This window comes from Leuciscus leuciscus, assembly GCF_965113295.1.
Source record: "Leuciscus leuciscus genome assembly, chromosome: 3".
Lineage (NCBI taxonomy): Eukaryota > Metazoa > Chordata > Actinopteri > Cypriniformes > Leuciscidae > Leuciscus > Leuciscus leuciscus.
In genome coordinates, this window is record NC_138727.1 from 57,867,936 (window position 1) to 57,890,373 (window position 22,438).

Here is a 22,438-nt window from a genome sequence, read left to right on the forward strand (position 1 = left end):
CCGTTAAAATCAAAGATGATGTAAAAAACTGGTAATTTCAGCTGCTGTGAATAACGTCTATAGAAGGATTTCGAGTGAACTGTCGTTTACTCTGGTCTTTTTTCTCTTTCAGATCAACTGCTGTCAGTGGATTAAAACATTTATTCATCTAACATTGACAGACATTTGAGGGAAACTCTTATATTAGAGTAACCTTCTGTGTTTCCTGGGTTAACAAATGCCTTGGCATTATAAGATGCATCTCATCAGTGGTTATTATTTTGAAGAAATAATATTATTTTATAGTAAATGTAACTGATTTTTCCACTCATTTCTGCAAACATAACCAAGGCCACCTGGGCACTGAAATAGTATCCGAACAAATCTGTCCAACCTTATTTCTGTCTAAAACAAATCCTGTTTCACATTAAGAAAAGCATTGCATTGCAAAAGCTGAATACATTGCAGATGCCATTTCATGTTGTCGATGGTGTTCACCTTTTTACCACCTTTAGCCTATTATAAGTTAAGAGTTTACAAAAACGTTACACAACACTGCCAGTCTCATTAACCGTGTGTGACACTGAAAACAAAGTTTCTTCATGTGAAATATGAACCGTTCTTCAGTGCTTTACTGTTTTTCCGCATATTACTGCCAAGTTGAATTGTTGGACCTGTGTGTGACTCCAGCATGAGTCCATGGATAAACTCCTAAATTATTGACGTGTTGGACATTCATTTTATTGCACGGAATGTTCTCTCAAACTTTTTTTATTTATTTTTTATTTGGAAAAGCATGCACCGATAAATCATTCACTATAACTTTGAGAACATGCAAGTAAACAATAGTCAGTTTTGTCATTGCCAGATCTGTGCATTTCTACACCCCTAGTGATGATTAGTAATATCTGGATACGTGTTTTCTACCAATTAGTGTTATGTTACGAATCAACTTTATGTTACAAATCAGCACTGTTACAAATCAGCGTTTGTTTTACAAATCAGCATTATGTTACAAATCAACTTAATGTTACAAATTAGCGTAATGTTACAAATTAGCGTTGTTACAAATCAGCGTTTTGTTACAAATCAGCATTGTTACAAATCAACTTAATGTTACAAATTAGCATTGTTACAAATCAGTGTTATGTTACAAATCAGCATTGTTACAAATCAGCTTTATGTTACAAATCAGCGTTATGTTACAAATCAGCGTTATGTTACAAATCAGCATTGTTACAAATCAACTTAATGTTACAAATTAGCGTAATGTTACAAATCAGCATTGTTTCAAATCAGCGTTATGTTACAAATCAGCGTTATGTTACAAATTAGCATTGTTACAAATCAGCGTTATGTTACAAATCAGCGTTATGTTACAAATTAGCATTGTTACAAATCAGCGTTATGTTACAATTCAGCGTTATGTTACAAATTAGCATTGTTACAAATCAGCGTTATGTTACAAATCAGCGTTATGTTACAAATCAGCATTGTTACAAATCAGCGTTATGTTACAAATCAGCATTGTTACAATTCAGCGTTATGTTACAAATCAGCGTTATGTTACAAATCAGCGTTGTTACAAATCATCATTGCCGTTGTTACAAATCAGCGTTATGTTACAAATCAGCGTTGTTTTCAGCCCAATTAAAGAACAAGTAAACCTATTGTTTTTTTGTTTTGTATTTGATCCTGTATTCCTCCAGCATTGTTCAGAGTTCTGCAAACTCCCTATCTGTCGGAGATTTCCCGTAATGTATCCAGTCAGAAGTGGGCTGATCTCCAGCCAGAGTGAACACATGAGTCCAGCACTATCATCTGATCCGTGTGAATGTCTCGAATGCTCGTCGTCTTAAGACTTTCACCCGCTCAGCTGTCTCAAGCACGTCTGGAATGAAAGCACAGATAACTGAGACACGGCTCTGAGTGTGTGTGACGGGTTATTATTAACAACACTGCTCTTTCCGCTCTTTCCTCTCTCTCTGTCTGAGTCTCTGCTGGAAGCCAGTGAAATCATCAAGACTAATTGTTTGTGTTTTAACTGTACAATGCTGTTCTGTAATTGAGCACTGTTCGCATATTTTCTGTATTGATGACATGCTTCCCAGACAGCAACATAGTGTGGAATCCACGTGTACCAGGTGTGGGCTTAACAATTATAGTGACATGTTTGCTAACGAAATAAACCAATTAAAAGCCACCGCCCTTGCCAGAGCTCGCCACCACAGTTTAAACGCACAGCTATGCTCGATCATCACTTAAATTGTTAATTTAACACTTGGGGTTTGCTGTGTTGTTCAGATGTGTTTGACTGGAGTTGGAGATCTCTGCTTTAGGAACTCCAACCTTTTGAGTTATTTGTGAGCAAACGCAAAGTTTCTCAGTGAAACTCAAAACTTTAGCGAGAGAACACAAAATCATTACCAATATTTTTTTTTTCCCCATCACCTAGGGGCTTCAAACTGATCAATTGTCTGTAAAAAGTAATTTGTATATTAGTACACCACTGGTTTCTATTATTAGATTGGTATTTGTTATATCATTTTATTTTGTTCTAGTAATCATAAACACGTCACAGCATAAAATAGTCTTAGCGTTTCACTTTATCATCATTATTTTCCTATAGCGGCCAACACATTCACAGGAAACAGCTTAGAAAATGAGGTGGATATTAGTGTGTCTGTATTTTGCTCAGAGGGAAGCACACGCGCCCTGCACACGCTATCCTGATCCTCCAGACACCCAACACCTCGGACACGCATCCCAGAGCCGGACACCCAACACTCCCTCCGGCACACGCGCTTCATTTATTAGGGAGAGTCTCTGCTGTCAGGGGTCAGTGAGACCTCAGGTCATCAGCAACATATGTGTGGCCTGTGGTCAGCTGGAGAAGAGCTGAGCAAAGAGAAACTAAACACGACCACATGCAATATAACTCTACTCTTAGAATATAGCGCGCCCTGGTGGATGATATAGGTAATGTGTGGAAGCCCAGTTTTTCCACATAACAACAAAACATGATTTTGTAAATCATAAATAATTATGACATAAAATGTTGAGTCATTACAATTATGATATAAAATTGGTATTTGTTAAATTATGACTGAAGGTAAGAGTAGAAACATTGTTTTTTCATGCACTGGTCAATTTGAGATTTTGGGCTATTTGGCTTTTCCTAATGTGTTGTTTCTCAGATTTGTGGAAAGAAAGCATCAGAATATACTTTTAAGTGTTTATTTTATTTGACTTTTTCTATTTACGACTGTAGATTTCAAATTAAATTATATCTTTTAACTGCGTTTTCTCAATTTTTTTTTGTTTTTCTCCTGCGCTGAGCCAGAAATCTCTTACATACACCAAACTTTACAGTTTTTTTTTTTTTAAATCTATGTTCTGAAGGTTTTTACAAAGGGGTTTGTTCATATGTAATTTACAACATTTTATTCTTTTAAAAATGCATTTATTTTTTATTTTCTTTCTGGCTGTTGAGACTTCTGATTTATGGAGCGATAAAAAGAGATATAAAAATCCCTTCTGTAAAAACCTTTGACTAATATGTCAACAAAATAAAATATGAATTTTGAATCTGGCTTTATTCAATCTTCAGATTTCTTTAATGGACATTTGTGCAAAGTACTGCTATAATATAACGCCTCATTTGCATATTTTAACTAAATATCAGAAAACTTGTACTACAAAATTTTTTAACAATGCTTAATGTAACTGGGGAAGTATGGTGGCTATAAGTTATTTACCCTGTTCTCCTGGGGTGTCTTGCCTTAAGTCAAAATTATGACATAAATAATAATATGTCATAATTTCAAAAAGAGTTGACAGCCAATCAGAATCCATTTTACTTTAAAGCGCACACTGCAATTGTGCACTTTTTCTCTGCACATGCGCAGGAGAGTTTTCTTTTCTTTACGAGGTGAAACTTGCATGTTATTGTCAAGGACAAAACCATATCAACATTCAACATAATTGTATTACATAATCTTTATTTCAATGTTAAAATATACAGATACACGAAACATGCATGAATATATATATATGTGTGTGTGTGTGTGTGTGTGTGTGTGTGTGTGTGTGTGTGTGTGTGTGTGTGTGTGTGTGTGTGTGTGTGTGTGTGTGTGTGTGTGTGTGTCAAAGCAACATGTTCTATGAATAGATTTTAAATTTATAAAGAGTGGGAAGATACAGACAGAAATATGTCTGATGCTCACCGAAGTGTGACTAAAGCACAAGATGGCAAAATAACACAGACTGCCAATCATGGAAAATTACAAAACTTTGGAAATGTTACAAAACATGCTATTTACAGAAAAAGTTTCGACAGGCGTTTAATTTCAGTGCGTAGATTCTGTAACTTCCCACACAGACGCGCCAAACCGCAGTCTTACAAAGAATAGATACAATGATGTAAATAACCAGCATGGACATTTTTTTGTTGTTTTTAGTCTTTAGTCTAGTCTATTGGCACATCTGACCAGAACTTCCTACAGACGGCCAACAGCGAAGGAGAAATAAATGACTTGTGCAATGCTCCTGATGTGACACGCATTTAAATCACTATTATAAACATCTGAATAAAAGCTGCAGTAAACGGATGACAAAGTGACCAGTTTCAATCCATTTTGACGGGTCCTGGATCATTTGATCGAGCTGTAAATCACCAGATTATCCTTCACAGCGCCGCGTCTGTGGATCAACATAATCAGAGATAAAGTGTGAATGACCATTTATAGATCCACCAAAAGTACTGCAGGAGTCCATCAAAGTCCTCATCTATGAGAACCAGATCATGAAAGTTATGTAACATAACAATACGTTTCAAAATCAAATGAGCAAATGTGTTTCAAACCTATTTTGTGTCTCACCTCGCAGCAGGGTCATGATGGAGCGTTCTCAGATTTTCATAGTTCCCGTTGTGTTGGACAGTTGCGTACTTGATCTTCTCAGAATCTGTGGATTCAGTTTTTCCTGCCGGCCGATCTGTTCTGGTTCTGCTGGGTGAAACTCTGGCATACAGACCATCATCATTGTGGTTTCTGTCCGAGCCGGAAGGTTGTTGAACCTGGAGAAAGACATCAAAACCTTTCAGAAAATTTAACTATTAACTATAAATTATCTACAATGAGTGAAGAGCTTTCTGTTTCTGTACACTTTAGCATTTTCTTAATGATTTCTCATTGGTTACATGCTGGTGTCACATACAATACAATTATACATATTTTTAATATCACAGCAGAAAATAACTGATTCTTAATTATTATTATTTTTAGACAGAAACACATGACTCAATGCTCTGACCTGACTCTGCTTGACGTCAGACACTCCACCACAGTTTCTCCTGCTGTAGCAGAGATAAACATGTAAACACATACACACAATTATAATTATTAGTAATTACCCCAATGTGTATTATTTAAACAGAAGATCTCACCTCTTGAACATGATGATGCAGACAAGAAGTAAAACTGCACATCCGACTGCGATCACAATACCTGAAAGCATTCCTGAAGAAAGCCCTGGAAAAATAATGAATTCTTTAGTTTTCACATCTGCAAAAAAAAATGGGATCATTGACAGCGTTTATTGGATGCAGAAATCAGAAAATGTTCTGTGTTGCCTTGCATTAAAAATATATTACACAAGCCAGTGTATTCTGGCAGGCCTTTGGATGACGGAATAAATTAATAAAACTGTAACATTTTTATGCACTTGAAAAAAATTTATAGAAAATGTTATTCATTTAATGAAATTAATTTCTTAAACTATTATGCACAAGTTAGTTTTCCTTTGAAGTTACATTGTTGATATTTTCATTTTGATGTCGTCTCAGAGAGCAGCAATTTTCTCCTACAGATCCAGTCTCTATATTATGTCATGTCACAACCATAGACTGTATAAAACAATGGATGTGGTGTCCGTGATGTCACCCGTAGTTTTCTGAAGAGCATTTTTGAAGCTCATCTTGGCACCGCAATAACCGAAAATATGCAGAGAGGCGGATTAGCTGAGGTGACGTGACGCTAACAGTGACATCAGCGGCAATCCACCTGTCACTCAAGTGGCCACGCCCCTAATTATGCAAGGCTTAATATAATTTAAACGGATGGGTTACAAAAAAATTCACCCCCCCACAGTCGTCATGAAGGGCAAAAATAGATATATAGACCAAAACCACTTTTTGCACCAGACTGTAAACGTGTTTTATCTGATGTAAAGTTGGGCATTTTAACATGGGGGTTTATGGGATTGACTCTCTTTTGGAGCCTCTCTCTAGTGGCCAGTCGATGAACTGCAGTTTAAGTCTCTTCAGTGTTGGATTAAAGTGAGAGACCGGAAGGTTGCCGCTTGGTCACAACCAGCACATCTGCTGTTCAAAACTTGTACCATCATTTTTTTTCTCAAAAATTCTGCTCAAATATTGAAATGATTTTACCTTTAACAGTGACAGTTACAGCGTCTGATCTCTGAGATCCATGTTGATTGTGAGCCTGACAGTAGAAGCGTCCACTCTGTAGTGCACTGAAACTCTGTCCAGATCCAACAGCTGAGGGTTCATTCTCCTTAAACCAGCTGAAGTTCAGAGCAGGAGGGTTTGAGTCACTGATGCAGTTCAGAGTCACTGAATCTCCCTCCACTATTACACCAGATCCACTTATCAACACTGAGACGCTCCTGGGTGGGTCTAAAACAGAGAAACATTGATATCATTAACAATCATATTAAACTTTGAATTACAGATGTTTAGAGGATTTAATGTCACAGTTACTGAACCATCATTAACTCACACATGACATTTAAAGTCACAGCATTAGAGTATTTCCCTCCATGTTTATTGATGGACTTGCACTTGTATTCTCCACTGTCATCAGAGCTGATCTTTGAGATGTTGTAGATTCTTCCAGATCCTACAGTCGTTCCTCCTTTAATCCAGCTGATTTCTGCAGGAGGGTTTGAGTCACTGATGCAGTTCAGAGTCACTGAATCTCCCTCCACTATTACACCAGATGGACTGATGGACACTGAGACGTTCCTGGGAGGGTCTAAAAATGAAAATCAAAAATGGCATAAAATAAACTAAGCAACTTTGTCTTTGATCACAGACTACAGTATATTTAGAAAATGTGTTGTCAACATCAATAACAACAACTCAGGATCCTCTGTTTTCACAACATTGCATTTTGGTTGCTGTTAGGTTACACTCTCAATTTTACAAAACATTTTTTTTTTTTTACAAAATAAGAAAAATTAATTTTTATTTTTATTTTTTGTAATAAAAATTTACAAAAAGCATCCCTTCTGTAAAACCACCATCCCCATTAGATTAACAGTGTTGTATACTATGTAAGACTTATGTAAATACAATTAAAAAATTCTCTATATGATAATTAACAAAATATAAATATCAGCGATTGACCAATCAGAACCCAATATTGAGCACAGACAAGCAAGCTTTCACCATTTTTCGCACTTGTTCAAAATGGCCAGGAGAACGGTCCAAGCACATCTAAGGACATTCCCCTCACACATTAGAAAGAATAACGAACATAGCTGAAGTGCATTGACACCGTAAGGGATTCACGAGTACAAACTTCGAGTAAATGGTACGCGTATTTGGCGTGCTGTCCGAGGAGAGGGTGCTCCGGGCTCAGTATTCGGCCCGAACCCAGAGTACTCTCCCATATTCCTGGCTGTGATAGGAACAAGCCAAGAGTGAGGAGTCGGGGTGGTGGAGGGATGCTGAAAACTGTTGAGGAATGCATGCGAGTCGACAGTGTGCATATAGGCCTCTCTCTCTTCTCATGACATCTTGATTGGATAAATTATTTGAACGTGCTCCTCCCGAACTTTGTTAATGAAACATCATTTCACGAGTTAACACTTACAAATAAGTTAGATAGAGTACATATTTGGGCATGATGTCCGAGGAAAGTGTTCCGGGCTCAATATTTGGCCTGAACCCAGAGATGTGGGAATCGTGTTTATAAAGTGTCACAGGTGATGTGCTAATCGTGATATAATATTAGTCAACATGATATAATAAAAGTCAACAATTTTTTTTATTTGTTCAAATAATGGAAAATGAATCTGTACTCACACATGACATTGAGCTGAACAGCAGGAGAGATGTGAGTGTGTCCGTCTACAGCACAGCTATATCTGCCTGAATCCTCTCTTCTGACTGACTGCAGCAGGAGTTCATTGTTTCTGTCTCTTCTCTCAGTTAATGGCTGTGAGTTTCTGTACCAGATGAATGTTGCTCTGTCAGTCAGAGCGCAGCTGCTTTTACATCTCAGATTGACTGAATCTCCCTCTGTCACTCTCTCAGGAGACTCCACCTGAAGATCTGAACACAACACACACATTATATCTAGTGCTGCTGTCATACACTGATTATTATTCAACATAATCCACAGAAGAAGAGATAAACCTCATCAAAGTCACCTGTGACAGTAAGAGTCACTCCTGGAGTGCCAATCCATTTCTTATCAGGTTTATCAGTGATGAATCTGAAATAGTACATATGTGAATCCTTCAGTGTCACATGACTCAGTCTGACGGTGCAGATCTGCTGTTTATCTCCCAGATACTGAAGCCTCTGACTGTATTCAGGGTCCTTAGACAGATCTGGAGGCTCAACATTATCTTTTACCAGTGTTTTGGTCCAGAACACTTTATTGATTTTATATTTATCAGTTTCGTATTCATAAGTGCATCTCATTATCACTGTTGAGTCCTTTAGTGCACAGATGTGTGAAGGTCTGTAACTCACACCCCAATCATCACCACTGAAAACTCCTTAAAAACAAAATGTATAATAAACAAAGCAGCAGTTTCTAACAGAATATATTTGCTCAGTCTTTGAATGTCTTGTGTTTGAGGAAAAGCAGAATTTAACATCTGATACAGAAGCATGGAAACGGAAGTGAAAATACTAGGACTGTCTAAAGATGAAAATATGAATCAAATCAATTAGATATTATGCTACAATTAATGATGATATTTTAGCTTTACATTAATGAGGAAAGACAAAGATGGACATACTTCATGCTTATACTGCTCCAATGGCAGGAAAATCATTATTATTCCTTTTTGAATATAATTAATCAAACTAAATAAAAATTAAATACCAACGAGCAACGAACAACATTCCACTTTATTTAAGAATGACAAATGAAAACACGAGACAGCAAAGCACTGAACAGAACATGCAGAGAAACATTAGAGACTTACCTTGAATCACGAGGAGAAAGATCAGAGGAAGAGGAGTCATTCTGACTGACATCACCATAGCAACACCTGCAACACAATCATTCCAACAGGTGAGATGAGATTGACAGACAACACGCATAATCAATATGAGCAGACATTAAGCTCAATTTGTGTTCTTTATCATTAAGCAAGACTGTCTTTGTCAACGTGACACAAGACCACATATAGAATCATAAAAAACAAACAAACAAAACAAAAAATAAATATATAATAAACTGGTGGTACCGTAGAGCAGGACACCTCATCAGCTGTAACCAAATGACACTTGAGGAGAAATAAGGAAGGTTTCAAGTCCACCAGCCTCATTTATAACCAGAACTGCGTCATTTCCTCTTTTCTATCTCTGATTAGTGACATACAGATATTACATTTCAATAAATGTATTTTTTTTTTTAAACCAATTTTAGGTTTTATATATATTTTTAAATCGTAAAAACATCCTGTTTATTTCCAAGTTTTATTTCGATTCCCAATCCAAGATTCCAACACATACATATAAGCTTGACTTTCAAAACACATAGTAAACACACGAAAAAAACTCCCTAAAGTCTTAATATAAAAGTCTGCTGACATGCAAGGGCATACGCAGATCTATTATTAATAGAAGCAGTGAAATCTCAATAAAAGGCAAACTGATGGTAACGGTTGGTGTTTCCTGTTGCACATACGCATGAGTAATGTTTTCAGTGACTGGTTCATTTCCAAGAAGTTTTATGGCTTGCGTCACTACAAACATGTGTGTCTATTCATGGCATGCTGTTATAATATTGCACATATATAAGATTATTTAATACAATTCAGTTATACTTCATTATTTTTAGTTGGCAAAATATGTATCGCACATCGAGAGTATAGCATAAGCTAATTTGGAATTAGTAACAATTATTATCAGTAATATGTGCATGTTACCCATCAATTATTTTAGATGTTACCCCATAATGCACATTTTTAGGTTGCAATTCTTTCAATGCATGAATGCGTCATTGCGTCCACATTTAAAAACAGAGGCCGGTTTCACTTCCTTGACATAACCACAGAAGCTTAACTAGTGATAATTCAGTCTGACTCGCGCCACAGACGAAGTTATTTATAGATTCGAATAACAAAAATGGGCCTGAAAGGTCTGAAATAATTAATTTCATGTAACAATAGAAAACTCCAAGTTATCATCTGCACAGTTATCTCAGGTAAACATGATGTTTCTACTCTTTTGGGGTAACTAATTTAAGTGCTTGACCATGCGTTGTTAGACAGTAAACGGATATGAGTCGTCTGATGTTATTATTACTGCGAGATGATGTGAAGGAGAAATGGCCACTAAGGTGCTCATACGTTTGCTGGTTCAAACTACTGCAATGATCCATGTGATACAAATAACATCCTTATTGATTCAGTCAGGTCAACTAGGGAAAGATATTGCATGTCTCTATGAAACCAGTCAGTTCTCACCACACTTTTGACAAATGCTACAAAAGTGGGCCTGGTAAGCCACTTCCCAAAAATGTATGCTGCAATTTACCATTACGCAACACAATATACACAATATACACAATATACTTGATTCCAAATCAAGAATGAACAGAACTGACAGGGTTCCACTCACAATGTGGATGAATCACATTTGTGTCACATTCTACATTCAATAGAACTTATGCAAAGCATTACTTTTACAAAGCACAAACAAATATTCATTTTTGACCCAGTAATGCATCTCTCACTTGTTGTATACGATCTCACAGTTTGAAGCATATGTCAAAGGAAATCAACGTGTGCTATCCTGAATAATTAAGCAAGGCATCTTCTCATAGGATAAGGTGACGCAGTCTCATGAATACTTATGAGAAACTGATGAGTCATCGATGTACTTTAGTACAAGAAAACATCATGTCCTGTAATGTTGATGAAGACGAATTTAAACCCGGGAATTTTTTTCTCCTATTACTCAAACTAACAGATGGTAATATTGTCTTCCATGATGTTCAACACAGATAACTCTCAGAAAATGTAGTTTTGGGTTTCATGACCCTTTAAGATAAATGTGCTCACAGAGTATAGAGGTGGGCTTTGGCTAAATTTTTTATAATTTCCGCCAATGGTTTTGACAAATATTTTCTCTTTGCACATTTTTGTCAGAAGGGTCTCTACACGAACCATGCCAAATTTCATAGAAATCGGATGAAGATTTAATTATTTTTAAAGGATTTTCTGACAACTCAAATGGGTGAAAAATTGAAGCCACGTGACCGACAGACTGAGACAACAGGAATGTAGATTTAAATACATACATTCATTAATTATATTGGAAAAAAATATCTTGAACAGACGAATTCGACAAATCAAAATTCTATACACAACATTTTTCTGGATTTTTTACAAACTGGATTGAGAATTTAGGCCTCAAGCAAAATCACGATCAGAGAACCAGAGCATACGTGAGAGAGAAAAAAACATTAAGTCAAAACATCCAGCTCTTAATAAAAGCTTAACAGGAGAAATGAAAACCCAGCATCAGACTATCAGTGCCACAGTCCCACCACATGAGGGAGTTGTTATCATGGAGATCTGCTTTCCCAAGAAAAGTAATCCCGGCAGCGCTGTAAATTCACTAAACTGATCTGTTGATCATTTGACTGTGCTGTAAATCACTGATTGATCCTCCACGATCTGACCAGATCTGTGAAATCAAAATATTCAGAGATAAAGGCATCAATGACCTTTACAGATCAGTACTGCCTACAAATACAGGAGCTAAATTAAAACTGAGTGAGGCTCAAAAGTGCCTCCGATTAATTTCTAAACATGTCCTGAATCTGTTTCTCACCTCATGGCAGCATCAGGCTGGTATGTCCTGATGTTGTCGTACAGGCTTTCGCTCTCTTCCTTCATGTGATGCAAGACAGTTGCATACTGGATCTCATCTGGATCTTCAGAATCAGAAGCTTTTCCTTTAGTCTGATCTCCACTGAAATTGCTTAGGGTAATTAAGGAATACAGGGCATCGTTTTGATTTGTGGCACCAGATTCAGACTGAGCCCCATCATGAGCTGATACTCCTCCGCCTGTTAAGTTGACATACAGATCATCCTAAAATGAGAGAATATGACTTGTTACACTTTTATTAAAGAAAAGCTTTGAGTATAACAGGGTGGTGTTTGCGTTTGTTTAATGCTAATTTGATCATTTGATTTACCTGCTCTTGACTGATGTGTTCAGCTCTGTGCTTTTTCCTTCTGTAATAAATAATTAACTAAAATGTTTATTTTGTTTATAAAATAAGTCAGCTTGATATACTAATGTGCTTTCAGACAGAATTAACTTACATGAACACAATGATGAAAATGAAGACCATACCTCCCAATCCACCAGCGAACCCAGCAAATGCATATAGCAACTTTCGTCCTACAACAAGACAAGTGACAGGATGTTGTTTTTAACATTGTCTAGAATGACAGAACCAAACCATGAATCATAGTGTACAGCAGGAGGACGGCTGCATTTAAACACACTCATGTTTATCTCCATAGTCTAAGATCTTGTGACTGAGGCAGGGGAGACGGTGCCCCCTCATACAAAATACTGTTTAATTGACAAAACAAAAGCAAAAGAATACAAGATTCTCCTACAAAATATGATTGTTACGAAATCAAACAGCAATTTTGTAAAGTAGGACCGTCCAACAGTGACCACCAGTGATTCATTGGGGATTCATTTTAGCCAACTGGCTAAAAAATAGACAGACTTGTTAATAAAGTAACCACCTCACCCACAAAATATTGCCACTTTCATAAGGTGAGGTAAAAAACGCAGAGCAAATGGTCAGGGTAGTAAATTCGACACAAGAGCAGTCAGGGTAGTGAGTTAGCCTTCCTTGTGCACGGTCCCAGAGAGGATTTTGTGTGGGTGCTGGTGAATGATGGATCGGACTTCACCATCTGCCCCGTGGAGGACACCAGCCCCACTCCAGATCCAGAGCACAGCCAGCCATCACCCCGCTGCACGGAGGATATACTACAGCCCACCGAAGACAATGAGACTGAGCCTGAGCCTGCAACGATGAAAGAGCCAGAAGGATCAAAGACTGAGCCAAACATCGCCCCGGAGGCCGAGCTTCGTGAAATGTCTAACAAGGTGCGTGAGCCGGCTACATTGTGTGATTACGTGGGAATTCTAGTTGATGAGGGAAGTATGAGGGAATGGAGGAAGGCCCCGTCAATATTCCAGCTATTGAGGGCGAGCTGCAGCTGGCCTTTGCTAACTGTTTTTTAGAGTAATTTGAGTTTCCCTCCTGTTTCTCCCATCCTTACTGGTCTCATCCAGTACAAAGTCCCCTGTGTCCCCACTGGTTTCACCCAGCTTGTAATATCCTGTGTCGCCAGAGTTCCCAGTCAGCCTCCCTCTCCCACATCCTCTTCCAAAAATAGCTAGTTTGTCAGCCCCGCCTCTGCTGGTTCACACCAGTCCCTGATGTGACGGAGACAGGGTTCACACTGGTTCACACCAGTCCCTCGGGTCCTTCTGACACCACTACACTGTGTGGATTCACCTGGAATCCTCAGTTCTTCAGCATCGCCCAGGCAAGTGGATCCCCTGGCTCTGCCTCCAGCCACTGATCCTGTTACTTCCTGCGCTCAATCTCTCCACCCCTCGACTGGCTCCGTCTTCCCTCTGGCTCCGTCTTGGTCCTCAGTTCCACCAGCTTCACCTCAGTCCTCTGGCAGTCCTCTGGCTCTACCTCGAATTTTCATCGCTGAGGCTCTGCCTTGTTCTCCAGAGCCATCGATGTTGCATGGGCTCATCGGATCTTCAGCTCCACCTCCATCGGCTCCATCTCCTTCCATTGTCCCCCTGGTGTTGACAGCCAAGCCACCAACCTGGCTCCTCCCTCCCTCGACTCTACTCTGGGACATCGCCCTGGCTGCACTCTGGTTCCCCGCCTGGCTACTCCTGCTCCTCCCACTCCTCCATGGACTGTTTTGCCTACCCCTGTCTGGTTACGTTACTCTCATGTTCCACATCCACCTCCAGAGCCCCCTTCCTCAGTTGGACCATTTGTTATGGCTTGGGCTTGGTATGGATGCGCCTTTCGAGATAGCGGTGTAATGTCAAGTGTAGTCTTAGGCCTAGTCCACACGGACACGGGTATTTTTATAACCAGAGTTTTTCCTCCTGCGTTTAAAAAAAAAATCCCATCCACACATGCTCGGTTTAAAAGAAATCTCCGCCTACATGAAAACGCAAAAACACGCTATCACGTGCTGTCAAGAGCATGCCACACCAGCAGGCGGCGATATAACCCTAATCGTAAAGTCACGTTGGCCAATCAGAAGCCTGAATCAGAAGCAAAAACCCCCGTTTTACTGTCTACACGACAACACTGCAACCGGCGTTTCTGAAAATCCTCACCCTGGCAGGGGTTTTCAAAAATGTTTGGTTTCAGTGACCTGATACTGCGTTTCCGTGTGGACGAACGGCCGAACCGCGTAAAAAAAGTCACGGTTATAAAAATACCCGTGTCCGTGTGGACAAGGCCTTATTTGGTTTAGTTTTTGATGCTTTCTGTTCCTGTTTTGCCAACCTGTGGTCCCTAGTTAGTTTCCTCGTTTGTTAATTAGTCCTGTACACCTGTTCTCTTTCAGTCAATCTACCTGTCCATATAAGCCCTGTGATTCTCCTGTATATTGTGTGGATTATTAGATTAAAGGGTTAGTTCACCCAAAAATGAAATTTCTGTCATTCTTCACCCTCATGTCGTTCCAAACTCGTAAGACCTTCGTTCATCTTCGGAACACGACTTAAGATATTTTTGATAAAATCCAAGAGCTTTCTGTCCCTCCCACAGCAGCAACGTTTTTATTCACGTCTTTCTTCGGTTGAAACACTCATTGAGCAATTACATGAGACATGAAACATTTTAGTAAGCTGTATTGTATCTTTCAAAATTCCTTCTGATGTCCATTCATGTTTCTTTGGAGCTATAACTAGTAATGGACACTAGTAATGAACTAGTGGAAGACAGATCGGTTCACATGCCACTTTAACTGAGGTGCATTAACACATTAAAGGTGTGACAGATCAGTAAACGGAAATTATTGTTTGAATTTTGTAATAAAACTGACAGAAATTGAAAGGGGAGACTTTGTTTCATATCAACAATAACCTACTCTGTCTTGTCTGTTGGCGCATTGTCAGTGTCCTCTTTGCCCCACAAGTTTTATTTACTGCGTAAGAAAATGGGAGTGTGGCGGTGAGAGCAATTGCATGAGTCTAATGCTGAATGCCTGAGAATTGGCAGCCCTGCTGAAACAGGGATTGCTGCAGGATGCAGTAATGGGTGTGCCAAAAGGAGGCGTGCCAAAAGGTGAACTGCTACAACAGAAATTAACCCCTAATCCTACCCCACACCCTGACAGATAGCTTTCATGACCAATGATGAAGACCTTTCTCCAGAGACTTGTTAAGAGCGCCAGCCTCCCATTTGGAAGGGACCGGGTTCGCATCCCGCTTAGAGTGGGCAGTCCGAACTGGAGGGGCTACAGTGGTGCCGTGACCCTGATGGGAGTGAGGTTTAGGGGGGTGAGTGTAAAATATGTAGGCTAGTGGGAACTGTGCATGTAAACCTCACTCCCCTGATCTCAAGAGGCGTTCTAGCCACTGACACTAGAGACTGCAGTCTTTAGCCTCCTTGTTAGAGCGCCCGACTCCCATGTGGATGGGCCTGGGTTCGAGTCCCGCTAAGAGCTGGGTGGTGTGAACTGGAGGGGCTACACCTACTTATTGTCACGCCCATTACTCCAACTTGCAGATACCCACACTTGGCCCTGCTTGCAGTGTATATCAAGGATTTGTTGACTATCGCTCAGAGAAAAAGGTGACTATGGGTGACTTACATTGTGTGAAATATTTGTTTCCAGTACTATTGTATTTTTCATGCATAGAAATTCAAAATTCACATAATCTAGATTAGACTTTGAAGTTGTTTAAAAAAATAATGTATTTTTATAATAACAGAATATTGTAGTATTGCTTTTTGTTTATGTTCTTTTTTACCCACTACATAAAATGAAACAAAAACATTAAGTTACACTAAACCTAAAAGTCCAAACTGAGCCTCCACCAAACATAAATGGCTGTAGGTGTTTTATGAATACATTCACAAAATTAACAATAACTTGTCAATTGTTATTATAATTTCGGACGCTCTCGCTGGTACGCGAAAGGGGCGCATGCGTAGCAGACCCAGTTGCAGCACCATCGAGTCTGAGGCCATGAGACCCATCATCCTCTGAAACATTCTGAGGGGAAGATTCTTCCCTACAGTGAATGTTGCTGCAAAGCGCTGGATTGCCGCCGCGCATTCTCGCGTCAGGCGTGCCACCATAGACCTGGAGTCCAACTCTATCCACAGAAAGGATATTTCCTGCCTGGGGGATAGAATGCTCTTGGCCCAGTTGACTCTGAGAGCCAGCTGTTCCAGATGGGCCAGCAGTAATGCCTTGTGTGACACCAGTTCTTCCTTTGACTGGGCTAAAATTAGCCAGCCGTCCAGATAGTTCAGGACTCTCACGCCCCGTCGTCTGAGGGGCGCGAGCGCCGCGTCCATGCACTTCGTAAATGTAAAAAAAAAAAAAAAGACAGGCCGAAGTGAAGGACAGTGTACTGATAAGCCCGGCCCTCGAAGGCGAATCTCAAGATTGGCCTGTGACGGGCTGCTATTTGGATCTGAAAATAGGCGTCTTTCAGATCCACTGATATAAACCAGTCCCCCGGTCGAATTCGAGCGAGGATTTGTCTGGTTGTGATCATTTTGAACGAGCGTATCATCAGCGCTTTGTTCAGCCCGCCGGTCTTCTTTGGGACTAAGAAGTAACGGCTGTAAAACCCAGACTCGGGGTGTAAAACCCAGACTGTAAAACCCCTCCCCCTTTTCTTTCCAAATAACATGCAAACTCAAAAGTGCATATTATTCTTAATAACCATAAACTGCTAAGCTGGGAAGATCTAATCAAACACAAAAACATCTGTCTGGTCTACAAAATTTGCATAATACTGCTCCTGCTCCTTTTAATTCATTCATAATCCAACGTAATAATAGCAGTCAGATCACCAGAAGCACCACACGAGGTGACCTTCTAATCCCATTCAGGAAAAGCACATTTGGTCAATTATAATTTTCTGTTACAGCAATACAAAACTGGAACTCATTGCCCACTATAATCAAAGACATACATACGTATTCCACCTTTACTACACACCTTAAAAACTGGCTGTCCGACAATTATAACTGGACACATTAATCTGACAGATGTGATGTGTATTTGATGTCGAGATCTCTGCTGCCTGCCTCAATGTTAGGTCCTGTATGTGTTTCAATGTGGCCTCTGTGTGATTATTTTGTATGTTGATTTGTACTGTTTTAATGCATGAACTGCTTTTATGCCTTTGCAATCTGTGCTTGTTTGTTTGTGCTTGCCTCAATTGTGTGGCCCATGTTTGTATGTCTGACTCCCTCTTGCTTAACCCTGCTGAAAATATAATTGTAATGTATTTTATTTGATGTATGCCTACTAACAACTTGCCGGGGACTACAGCTGGAAATTAGCCGTAGAGGCTAAAGCTGCTCTTTTTATCAAAAGGGACTGTCCACGTCATTATAAACTAATAAACTAAACTAAACTAAACTATTTTTCATCAGTAGTAAAAAATGCTTGTCCAATCACAAAATGACTGATACACACCATGTACTGTGACAGTTACAGCGTCTGATCTCTGAGATCCATGTTGATTGTGAGCCTGACAGTAGAAGTGTCCACTCTGTAGTGCACTGAAACTCTGTCCAGATCCAACAGCTGAGGTTTCATTCTCCTTAAACCAGCTGAAGTTCAGAGCAGGAGGGTTTGAGTCACTGATGCAGTTCAGAGTCACTGAATCTCCCTCCACTATTACACCAGATCCACTCATCAACACTGAGACGTTCCTGGGAGAGTCTATAACAGACAAAAATGATCATTCACAATAACTATTACAAAATTATGTGTTTGGAAATTTTAAACAATGTGTAGATAATTATTAACTCACACATGACGTTTAAAGTCACAGTATCAGAGTATTTCTCTCCATGTTCATTTCTGGACTTGCACTTGTATTCTCCACTGTCATCAGAGCTGATCTTTGAGATGTTGTAGATTCTTCCAGATCCTACAATCGTTCCTCCTTTAATCCAGCTGAAGTTCAGAGCAGGAGGGTTTGAGTCACTGATGCAGTTCAGAGTCACTGAATCTCCCTCCACTATTACACCAGATGGACTGATGGACACTGAGACGCTGCTGGGTGGGTCTAAAACAGACACAAATGAAAATTCACAATAACTATTACAAAATTATGTCTTTGGAAATTTTAAACAATGTGCAGATGATTATTAACTCACACATGACGTTTAAAGTCACATTATCAGAGTATTTCTCTCCATGTTTATTGATGGACTTGCACTTGTATTCTCCACTGTCATCAGAGCTGATCTTTGAGATGTTGAAGATTCTTCCAGATCTTACAAACGTTCCTCTTTTAATCCAGCTGAAGTTCAGAGCAGGAGGGTTTGAGTCACTGATGCAGTTCAGAGTCACTGAATCTCCCTCCACTATTACACCAGATGGACTGATGGACACTGAGACGTTCTTTGGAGGGTCTAAAACAGGACAAAAATTTAAATTCACAACAAATATTAGAAAATTATGAATTTGAAGTTTTTGAACAATGAGCGGATGATCATTAACTCACACATGACGTTTAAAGTCACAGTATCAGAGTATTTCTCTCCATGTTCATTGATGGACTTGCACTTGTATTCTCCACGGTCATCAGAGCTGATCTTTGAGATGTTGTAGATTCTTCCAGATCCTACAATCGTTCCTCCTTTAATCCAGCTGATTTCTGCAGGAGGGTTTGAGTCACTGATGCAGTTCAGAGTCACTGAATCTCCCTCCACTATTACACCAGATGGACTGATGGACACTGAGACGTTCTTTGGAGGGTCTAAAAAGGACAAAAATTAAAACCTTAAATCATCTAATTCAAACTCAATCTCCAGTTTTTTAAAAGACTAAAGGAATCTGTACTCACACATGACATTGAGCTGAACAGCAGGAGAGATGTGAGTGTGTCCGTCTACAGCACAGCTATATCTGCCTGAATCCTCTCTTCTGACTGGATTGATGGAGAGTTTGTTACTGAATTTATTCTCAGGTAATATCTTCTGTGAGTTTCTGTACCAGATGAATGTTGCTCTGTCAGTCAGAGCGCAGCTGCTTTTACATCTCAGATTGACTGAATCTCCCTCTGTCACTCTCTCAGGAGACTCCACCTGAAGATCTGAACACAACACACACATTATATCTAGTGCTGCTGTCATACACTGATTATTATTCAACATAATGCACAGAAGAAGAGATAAACCTCATCAAAGTCACCTGTGACAGTAAGAGTCACTCCTGGATCACCAATCCATTTTCCATCATCTTTATCAGTGATGAATCTGAAATAGTACATGTGTGAATCCTTCAGTGTCACATGACTCAGTCTGACAGTGCAGTTCTGCTGTTTATCTCCCAGATACTGAAGCCTCTGACTGTATTCAGTGTCATTAGACAGATCTAGAAGCTCAACACCCTTTTGAATTGGGCCTTTTGTCCAGAACACTTTCATGATCTGATATCCAGTAGGGTATGTATAAGTGCATCTCATTATCACTGTTGAGTCATTTAGTGCACAGATGTGTGAAGGACTGTAACTCACACCCCAATCAGCACTAGAAACCCCTGAAACACAGAATTCATCCTGAACAATTTAGCATCACGATCACCAGCCACTTCCCAACCTTTTTCACTGAAAAAATCTGAAATTATTTTCTTTATTCAAATTAACTGCATCTGAAGTACTTGAGGATGTTGAAAAGCAGAAATAGTCTGACTTACCCGAAATCATGAGCAGCAAGATCAGAGGAAGAGGAGGAGCCATTCTGAATGACATGAGCAGGAATCACAATCACAAAGCCACTTATTTTAGCTTCTGTGGAGGCGAATCTTTTGAAAACAAGTTCAGGTTATTGTGAGATAGTTTTCATGACAGAAAAATTAAAACAGTCTTTAAAAACAAGCTTTTTATGTGAAATATAGGCCCGGTTTTACAGACAGGGCTTGATGATGCCAGGATTAGGACTTAGTTCCATTAGGACATTTGAGTAGCTTTAATAAACATTACTGGTGTGAATCTTGAGACAAAACAATGGCACTGACATATTTACCAGTGCAAGTTGCTTTCAGTTATAACAGCTCAAACATGCATTTTAGTCTGGGACCTTGTCTGTGAAACCAGGGGATAAAGCTTTTTTCATATTCCCGGGTAAAACATGATTTCTTTTTTATGAAAATGTTATTTAATCAGTATAGTCAACAAATAGAAATACTGATAAATACTGACAGAGTTTCCATCTCAGATATCAGTAACAATCTAAGAAACCTCCAACCTGATATTTTATTGATGCACCATCTTAACATTTTCATTTTTTTTAAAAACATACAGTATGAACACATGCAGATAACAAGGATAATTCCTATTTTACTTTTAAAATGTAACGTTACATACTACAAACAGAGAAATTCCCTTACCGTGTTTCAGCGATGAAACGATGCAGTGAATCAGAGGTTTACAACCATAAGATGAGCCTTGAAGACGAACTCTTTATCCTCCTCTTTACATTTTCCCCCTACTTGCTGCTTCAAAACTAGCTTTGATTTAAACTACTCAAATAATACTTTCTGTAACATAAGAAAATACCTCATCATAAAATGGACAGGGCAAATGAAGCAGCATCCTTCAGAGAAAGAGAACTAGCCAAACGGAGAAAGAAAGAGGAAGTGAAAAGAGTCGAGAACATGCAAAGTTATACACATTTTCAAAGCATTTCTTTAAGACGTGTGTGATTTTCACAAGCAGTGGAACTTTTCATTTCTTCACAGACAGGATTGTTCACAGATACCGAGTTCCTGCCGAGTGAACAAATGCTTGGAATTAATTTATTGAGTTTGATCTTCACTAAAACCCTTGACTCTCACTTCCTCTTTTTTGAGTTGACAAGAGGCCTACAAACTGCATTAAACCTTTATGCAAATCCTGACCTGACAGAAGCTGTATCCTTTACAACACAGACACAGACAACTGTACAATACAGTTCCACAACGCTAAAAGCACAACATTACCACTTTATAATTAAAAAAAGGGATTGGTTTAAAGCAGAGGGGTTACCAGGATGTCATGTTTGGGGGGGCATTTGGCTTTTTTGGGGGGTTAGAAAATTAAGCTATACTACACACAATCTGTTTTAGTGCAGATCTTTTTCTAAGCCAGTAACCCAGAGATAGGCATTCCCATTATATGGCTATTACATAAAACTTAGTTAAACCAGGTCAACACTAATAATATGATGATGATATTATTATTATTGACAGATTAATATCGTGAATACTCTTAGTAAAACACATTAAGAGTCTAAAGTTATGAGTGACACGCCCATTATTTTTAGGAGTTTCTCTTAAGCTCCAGTTAGGAGCTGTACTTGTAGCCTCTTGTAAGATTATTTGTGAATACGGCCCCAGGTAAAAAAAGTTTGATATGCTCATTTGAACAGAATGAAAACAGTATTTGAATGTTATTCTACAAGCAATTCTTGTTGTAAGTGGCTTTGGATAAAAGTGTCTGCAAAATGAATAAATGGAAATGGAAACAGTAGGCCTAGATAAAAGGAAACATATTAGGCGACAGGGGGTCAGGAGATAAAAGCTATTTTTGTGAAACTATAAGAATTGAAATTATGATATGATTAGCAGAGGCAACATCACTTTTTTCATAGATTCAAAATCTATATTGTCTGTGTGCAGAGCAGAGTGAACTGTGACTGCTGTGCTCTCTGGTTGTTAATAGCCGCGTTTCCACTGTCGGGCCAGTGCGAGCCAGGGCTTTAAACGGGGCGAGCTAACAGGGCTAATAGCCTCGGGCCTGGAGCACCGAGCCCAAAATCTGCTGTGATTCCACTGTCGGGCCAGAAGCTCCACAGCGCTTCACTAAAACACGCCCGTAACACGCCTCTCTGGAACAACGTCACACTAACCCATCTTTTCACCAA

At 39.2% G+C, this 22,438-nt stretch overlaps 1 protein-coding gene across 1 annotated transcript in view; it reads right to left on the bottom strand.

Moving 5' to 3' along the window:
• Nucleotides 1-3,963: 3,963 nt before the first annotated feature.
• Nucleotides 3,964-22,438, bottom strand: part of LOC309495538 (hemicentin-1-like) — a 118,540-nt gene continuing 100,065 nt past the window's right edge. Inside the window, exons 20-28 of the mRNA XM_082165320.1 lie at nucleotides 19,039-19,293; nucleotides 18,689-18,946; nucleotides 18,340-18,597; nucleotides 6,780-7,034; nucleotides 6,428-6,676; nucleotides 5,426-5,510; nucleotides 5,293-5,335; nucleotides 4,860-5,056; nucleotides 3,964-4,680 (exon numbers count right to left, since the gene is read on the bottom strand). Coding sequence (XP_082021446.1) covers nucleotides 4,632-4,680; nucleotides 4,860-5,056; nucleotides 5,293-5,335; nucleotides 5,426-5,510; nucleotides 6,428-6,676; nucleotides 6,780-7,034; nucleotides 18,340-18,597; nucleotides 18,689-18,946; nucleotides 19,039-19,293 — 1,649 coding nt within the window. The 3' untranslated portion in view covers nucleotides 3,964-4,631. The remainder of the gene's footprint in view (nucleotides 4,681-4,859; nucleotides 5,057-5,292; nucleotides 5,336-5,425; nucleotides 5,511-6,427; nucleotides 6,677-6,779; nucleotides 7,035-18,339; nucleotides 18,598-18,688; nucleotides 18,947-19,038; nucleotides 19,294-22,438) is intronic.